This window comes from Mytilus californianus, unplaced genomic scaffold (genome assembly GCF_021869535.1).
Source record: "Mytilus californianus isolate M0D057914Y unplaced genomic scaffold, xbMytCali1.0.p SCAF_4, whole genome shotgun sequence".
NCBI classification, from domain to species: Eukaryota; Metazoa; Mollusca; class Bivalvia; order Mytilida; family Mytilidae; genus Mytilus; species Mytilus californianus.
Window position 1 is genome coordinate 61,498,426 of NW_026262690.1, and position 8,219 is coordinate 61,506,644.

The window sequence follows — 8,219 nt, forward strand, 5'->3', positions numbered from 1 at the left end:
ATCTTGATTGCTGTTTCATTGAATATCTCACATCTACTTTATTAATATTCAGAATGCTTTAAAATTGTTTTTAAAATCAGGAAAAGAAACTTGAATTGTGTCTTGTGTCTTACTAATCGTTGACTGAAGAGGAAAAAAATGAAGACACATATTTGCTAATTCAATCTTTATATTTCTGTGCTCTATGACGGGTACATCATAAGTAGGAGATATCGATATGGTGAGGAGTGAATTAATCGGGTTATAAAAAATTGGTGTTTTTTTTTCGAATGATTTTGATTTTTTTTTCTAAAATAAAATTTTCTATACAAATTCGCATTTTTGCTATTACAAAGGTATATATAGCTATTCTATAAGAATTAAACAACTTGAATGATACAATTGTCCGAGGAAAATGCTTTTGATGTTCTGTTAAAAGAGGAGAAAGTTGAAGATATCCAGGGGACTCCACAAGATTTGAGAAAGAAAATCGTTTTTCCAATTTTTAATCATATAAATTTACATACTCTTAAATAACTAGTTTCTAATTGAAACAGTGTACTTGTCGGATTTCCTTTCAGAGAACAGAATTAATCATCATTCTATAGAGAAACACTAAAGGAGGTTAACTTCACTATCTGTTTGTATGTAAAAAATATTTGTACTTAGAAATAATTTCATTCCGATATATAAAATAGCAGAAAACCAAACGAAACAAAACTAAGTACATGCTTAGATGTATAATCTATGGTACATGATATCAGCATGTGATTTACAGCTATATTTCAATGTTTTTAAAAGAAAAAAAGCAATTTATTGTAGTCTCATTATTTTATTGTTTACCTGCTACTGATGCATTATGATAATTGTTATGTTATCTGTTTTATTTGTTGCTGTTGTTATTCGTATAGTTTGTTTCTTTTTGTCAGAATTGCAATATGGTATTTTATGTTCTTGCATACTATAGAGACGTTAATCAAGTGTCTTGTTTTAAATTCTGATAGGTCGAGTTATCATCAGACTTCAAAATGTTGAATTAGTTGAATTGTACTGCTAATTGTAATTATAAACTTAGTGATGTGCAATTTGATAAGTTATTCAATAGATTACACTCGTGTCACAGGATATCGATGTATACCCTAGGTGGTCATTCAGGTTCAATAAACAATGACAGGATGTTGTTGATTAATTCATCTGTTGAAACAATTTTAACAGACCAATCCGCATTATTTTCCAGGACTCGCACGCAGTACTAGTTATCTCTCATACCTCAAAATACAGAACGCATCAGCTCAATCAACATTGTGAGGGTCTTGATGGGGTTTATAGAATCAATGAATAGTATATTTCAATGTGAAAATAAATTTTGAAAAATGAATTTGACTCTGTTTTCCTCTTTGTTTCTATCATTTATCATATATTTTGTTCTCCATAATCACAAAAACGCACTACCCTTAAAGTATTAATAACATGGAACAATTCAGAAACAACTCAAAAACATCGTTGAACATGTATAATTAATTCTATTTTATTCAAAATACTGTTCTCATAACAAAAGTATATTTTCATGTCCATTCTGGTCTTTAGTGCTACCATTATCAGTATTCGAGTTAACTATAGTTTAAAAAGCTTCTAAATGCACACAAATGTGCACAGGATTTTTTTTTGAAATAAATATGGTTAAAATATCATTCCAGAACATGAATGTTGCACTGAAACGTTTTATTGGAGTATATTTGGGTATATTGGGGTAAAAAGTCATTTTGTGATCGTAAGCGGCTGACAAGAACGGAACAAGTTTCAATGAAAAAAGTGATTTAAAATTAAATATATTTATAAAATAAAGTATTGTTGGTGTTAAAATAACATGGAAATGCCTAAAATGTTATTATTATTCAATAATATTTTGTTGAAACTGTTTTTTGATGTATATTGGGGTATATTGGGGTATGTTGGGGTATATTGGGGTAAAAAGTCGCACCCCCTAATTACTGCATATGTTTAATTCATTGAATGGACTTGAATGTGCATATTGTGGATGTATTATATATCTGATTGAAAAACTATGACAAATACAATTCTTATAACAGAACAAACTTTAAACGAGGAACAGATAAAAAATGCCTGTGAAGACCTTCAAAATGATGAGGTGAAAATTTTATCAATACGAGATTGTAAACTGCCATTTGCAAAGCTGAAACACATTTTAAAATTGGTTGAATCTTCGGAATCCTTGTTGCAGCTATGTCTATGTGTTGGAATTATAACAGATCAACGTCGAATCGACTTGTTATGTAGAACCATAAAAGCCAATCGATCACTACATGCCTTATTGTAAGAAAGAAATTAATTATTTATCATACTTTCTTACAGTCCTAACTACACATAAGATAAATGTCTCTTTGCACTAGTAAGGCTCCTTTGCCTTAAATTGCTTTAGTTAGCTTTTATTTTAAATATTTAAATATCAGTTTGGCATAATAAAAGGAGGATCTGCATCATATATTTGTTTGTACCTAGGCTTTCATTGCTGTGAATCAATTATCTAAACATGGTTTTTCCCGCTAAAACAAAGATGGATCTGACAAAAGGAAAGGAGGTACATGTATGTTCCCGATTGTCAAAACTCAAAACAATGTCAACAAATGACCCATTCATTTAGGTTTTGCCCTCCTTTCTTCCATTGCAGTTGCTGTTTTTAATAAAAGAGCTTCATCATCACTCTTTCCATACTTTCATCAGATGAAGATGATGAACTGTCAATAGAATTTTCAATGCATAAAAGAGTTCGAAGGGCGATATCCACCTGAGTGTCTAAATCATCTTCCGCAGCAGCAATTTTCCCGCTTAATAAGTTTGTTTGCCAACAACATGCACATGCATTTTTGACAGTTCAAACAGGGTCAGTAAACTCTGATTAAACAATATATTTTTTCTGCTTTTGTAGTGTTTATCAAACAATAACAAACGGCACACACTGTTTAAAAACTTTCTGTAGAAAGAAATGAACTCTTAATAGTATCTTTTTTGGGAAAAAAAACTTAAAACAAAACTACATGTATAATGGAAAGAATGTAATAAATAACTTGTCTATATAATTATGGATTATAAAATAAAACTGTTCATGTAAAGTAATTGATTTATTGGAAGTGGATTAATGTTATTATTATTTTTTCATGTTTTATTTAAAATATAGTATTCATGGAAACAGTATTGGAGATGCAGGAATGAAGAAAATAGCCAAGACACTGCTCCATCATCCAACAATTGCTTCATTAGATGTTGGTGATTGTGACCTTAGTGATGATTCTATAGAGACCATTTGTAACCTTTTACCTCCTCGTGGAAAAAAGTCAGGTATGATTTGTCCATTACTTACTGTTTTGAGAGAAATGGGATCTATTTGGCTACTGTTGTTGAATTGCTGTCTCATTCCTTTTCTATGTTATATAATACGAGTCTTCATAGTTCATGTAATTATTTCAAGGCATTCTTATATCACTACAGTCATGGAAAAGAAATCTTACTTGATTGGTCTATTTTATTTTTATAGGTTTAATTGACCTTACAATGAGTTCTAATCAGAAAATAACAGAACAAGGATGGATCAAACTGAGTGTTTCCATGGCAGCCAGTAGTTGTTTACAGGAGTTGTATCTAGATTACAACATGATAGGTGACTTAGCAGCATCTTCTATGTTGGTTGGCTTAGCATCTCATAGTCAGCTCCAGGTTCTTGATTTGGAAGGAACTTGCATCACTGATAGGTTTGCTGAGGTTTGTAGTACCAGCTCACGTAACACTTTTAACCTGAACTATATGATATCATATGTTAAAGCATTCACTCAAATCTGATGAAAAAATAATGAAACTTGGACAGAAGCTTTGTTTTTGATCAAATACAAGCATGCATCCAGAGCAAAATTAAAAAAAAATATCTTTTTTTTCATTTTTCTGTATTTTATTGAAATGGACTAACCATAGTGTTTTTGCCCAAAACTTTAGATTGTCTGGTTTTAAAGTATTTTAAGACCTCAATAACTTTGTAAAACTTTAATGAAATTTTATGAAACTTGGACAGAACCTTCCTTGAATGGAAGCTTCTTCATAATCAAGATACAAAATGTAGCACCCAGAGCTAAATTTGTAATTTTTCATTTAAATTTGTAGGTATACATTGTATTTGTATTTTACTAATAAATTGACCTTTTTGGCAAGTCAGTGTTACGCTTTTACACTGACAGCAGCATAACCCTTTGCAAATTTATGTATTAGGTAATTGTTCACGTTCTTAAAGATAGTCCTGAACCTTTAACTTTTTTAAATGGAAATGTGATATTCTTGTTATTTCAGCCTTGAATCCAAATAAATATACAATTAACAGTAAATTAAACTGCTCTTTGTTAGGCTACCTCATTTAAATGGAACTAGAAAATAATTTTAAATTTATTATCAAGTGTCTGTGAGCAGGACTAACTTTGACTTTTGTAAAATTGATCAAATTATTTGTGTTTGAAATTTTTAACTTATAACAAAAAAAGTCCAAATACATTCATTATCTGGAAATATTTACACAGAATTTAACAATTCATTTATTATCTCTTTACAGTTACTATTGTATCTGATTGAGAACTATCCAACAAAACTACAGAAGATTAATTTGGGGGAAAATAACATTAAATATAGACTATTAAAGTCTATTAAGTCAAGTTTACTAGATGTTGAAACAGAATCTGAACTGTCAGAAAAACTTGATAATGCAAGTTCAGTGAAATCATCACCAATTTATTCTAATGAAACAAGTGATGCTGAACCAGAAGAAACTACTGATGCAACAACAGAAACTGAGGTCCAAACAATTGAAATCAAAACAAACCCAGAATTGAAAGGAAAGCATAAACCAAAACTTGAGGATACAACTAAAAGTAGTGACTCTCTATGGGATGGAGATGAACTAATCGAAATAACAGAACCACCTTTAATCAGTGCAATACCAACATTTAAACATTTTACAGGTGTAAATTTAGGTCAAAAAGTAAGTGTGTCATCAGGTAGAGGGACTTTACCAGAACAAGACCATTCTGATGAAGAACTTAAGGAAGTTAAACACGATTCACTTTGTTGAACACAGATGAACTAGAGCCTATTTATCTGTCTTATGATGTAAACACATTTCAAAAAAATGTAAACTTTTATATAGACTATGTAAAACACTACAGCAAAACAGTTTTAATTCTGTTGTTTTTAGTGCTATCATCTTTTTGTACTTCTATATTAACATTTGCAGTAAAAGTTACTATGAAAAGTAGCTTCTTACAAAGGCTGATCTACTATAAATCTATCAAGATATTAAACTTTATTATCTTTTGAAAAAAAAGAGATGGAATGTGCACTTTTGAAAAACAGAATGAGATGGAATGTGAACTTTTGATAAACAAAATCTGATGGAATAGTCTCTACTAAAAGGACTCATCCTTTTATTAATTTGATGTCAATGGGACATAATTTTTTGTCCTATATATCAGACACAGTAATAAATATACACCAATTCTGTTAAATTGCAGTTAACCATGTACAATTAGATCTATTAATTCTGTTGTCTTTTTTCACTTGCACTTGTTGATCAAGATGGGGTACCCCTAGTATAGGAATAATTTGGGCACTTAGATTCCTAAGTAAAATATGCTCTTAATTTGCTTTCTTGCATGCTAAAATTTGTTAAAGTGTGCAACTGTATGGAATCACAGTACATAAAGTATATAAATATAATGCATTTTGTTTTTTTACTAGTCATAAATGATAGTAACGCTGTTGTAAACTTTAACAGTTTATAAGAAAACTCACACAAATATAGGCTATAAAACTATTGCTTCAGTAGTTAGCTTTTTCTGGTTTGTAATACAGTAAATTAAAACTGTAGCAGTAAAATGGTACATCAGTACAGTTACTGCAAGACATCTATTTTCTAATACATCTTAAAGCCATACCCAGTCAAACAAGTAGCATTGTAATCCGTACAATATTTTGAAAAGATGAACTGCATAGGAATACCATCTCCATTCAACTATAAGTCATGTTCAGTACATGTATTACAACCCTTAATTAAGCTGCATGAAAAAAGACATAACCCTCTAGGTTTATAATTACCTTCCATCTATTATATATATAGTCACATTTTAAGACTAAATTGATGGCAATTAAGATCATAGTTGTATTTGAAGTGAATGTGTTGATTAATAGAATGTCATGATACCAAATCGAGTCCATCAGGGTTCTTAATTAATATCCTATAATGACAATATTTTTATTACTGCTGCACTTCACTCTATAATTTATCAAATAGTAAATGGAATTTTCAACTAATATTATTTCATATAAATGTAAATCTTCCAGATCTGCAATATGTTTCATTGAGCAATTAAGTCATATAATTAGTGACTTATTACTGTATAATGCATATTGTTAGATTTATGTGATATTTATTCTTTTATATTTAATGTTGTTTAAATGTTACTATGTTACACTATTAATGTTTTAAAGTAAAGTGTTGAAAATGTGTTCAGTGTTTCAATGAAAGGATATCTGTATGTATAAATGCCATCTGGTTTTATTAGGCGTTTCCTACTATTCCACAAGGAACAGAAAAAAACATGAGGCTGTCAGAGTGACAGCAAACCGAATTTTCCTGTAGAGGTAGAACCCTGAACAGTTGAGCAAGTATGGATACTACATTTAAGCTTAAAACAGCTCTGAATTTGGATTGTGATTGAATATTTGACACAGCATAGGTTTGTGACTCAAAATGAATGTGGTCAAAGAACTGAAATATTTGAAATTGGACATTTACCTATTATGGTCCAATTTCCAAAATCTAAGTACATATTAGAATCAGCATATCAAAGAAACCCAAGAATTCAATTTTTGATGAAATCAGACAAAAGTTTAATTTAGGACCCTTTGGACCTCGATGTGGACCAATTTGATAAAGGAGCCCACAATCCAAAATCTCTCAATACATGGTTACATTCAGCATTTCAAAGAACCCCATAAATTCAATTTTTGTTGAATCAAACAAAGTTTAATTTTGGACCCCGATTTGGACCAACTTGAAAACGGCCCAAAAATCTAATATTTAAATACAGGTTTAGATTCAGCATTTGAAAGAACCCTATATATATTTAATTTATGTTGAAATGAAACACAGGTTAATTTTATCCATAATATTTTCTGTGCAAAGGGAAATAACTCAAACTGGATAAATAGTTCTCTAAAATAAGAAATGATGCAATTTTTCAAATTATAATCAATAATATAATAACAACAACCAGTGATGACTAAGTTCTCTAAAATTAGATATGATTTAACACTCAAACATTGTTAGAATCAGCATATCAAAGAACCAAAGAATTCAATTTTTGATGAAATTAAACAAAAGTTTAATTTAGGACCCTTTGGACCTCAATGTGGTATTATCTTATTAATAATGAAAAGAAATACAGGTTTAGATTAAGCATTTCAAAAAACCCTATATATATTCAATTTATGTTGAAATCAAACACAGTTTAATTTTGGACCCCGATTTGGACCATCTTGAAAACTGGGCCCAAAATCAGAAATCTAAATATATGTTTATTAATAGACAATATAAGCTTAGTTTTTAAAGGAGTTGACTTCATCAAAAAAAAATATATAGCATTCAGAAAATTAGTTTTTACAGAATAACAAACAAACTTGCCACAAAATTCTTCAAACAATTTACCAAAGAAAAGAAGAAAAAAATCCAAAATTTTATTTATCATTAATACAATGTCTTTTCAAAATCTATAAAACTTATCAGTAACAAGAAATAATTGTAACAGGATGCTGTTACAAAGTCTCCCAAACAAAGCTCCAATAATTCGTTATTCCCATGTTCGCATGACATTGGGCAAAGTCCAGTACAAATTGGTTTGTGATATGCATAATCGACGCCTATGGATTGACCCTGTATGTCATTCAAATCTTCTTGACCGTTTACAAGTTCTCAAACAGGAGGGGGTGGGGGTGACTCCAGGGGACTCGCCTTTTATTACATTGGATTTGTTTTATTGTCCCATATAAGAATATATATGGTTTCGGGGTGGGGATCTTGACCGTTTACAAGTTTTCAAAAAGAAGGGGGGTGGGGGTGACCCCCCTGGACTTCCCCTATATTTCATTTGATTTGTTTTATTGTCCCATACAAGAATATATATGGTTTA

At 30.3% G+C, this 8,219-nt stretch overlaps 1 protein-coding gene across 1 annotated transcript; it reads left to right on the top strand.

Moving 5' to 3' along the window:
- The first annotated feature begins 1,968 nt into the window (after nucleotides 1-1,968).
- Nucleotides 1,969-6,537, top strand: LOC127698575 (leucine-rich repeat-containing protein 73-like). The gene is made up of 4 exons (XM_052202086.1): nucleotides 1,969-2,313; nucleotides 3,176-3,336; nucleotides 3,533-3,756; nucleotides 4,589-6,537. Exons 1-4 carry the CDS (start codon nucleotides 2,045-2,047, stop codon nucleotides 5,102-5,104), a joined length of 1,170 nt encoding a protein of 389 aa, XP_052058046.1. The 5' UTR covers nucleotides 1,969-2,044; the 3' UTR covers nucleotides 5,105-6,537.
- Nucleotides 6,538-8,219: the final 1,682 nt, after the last annotated feature.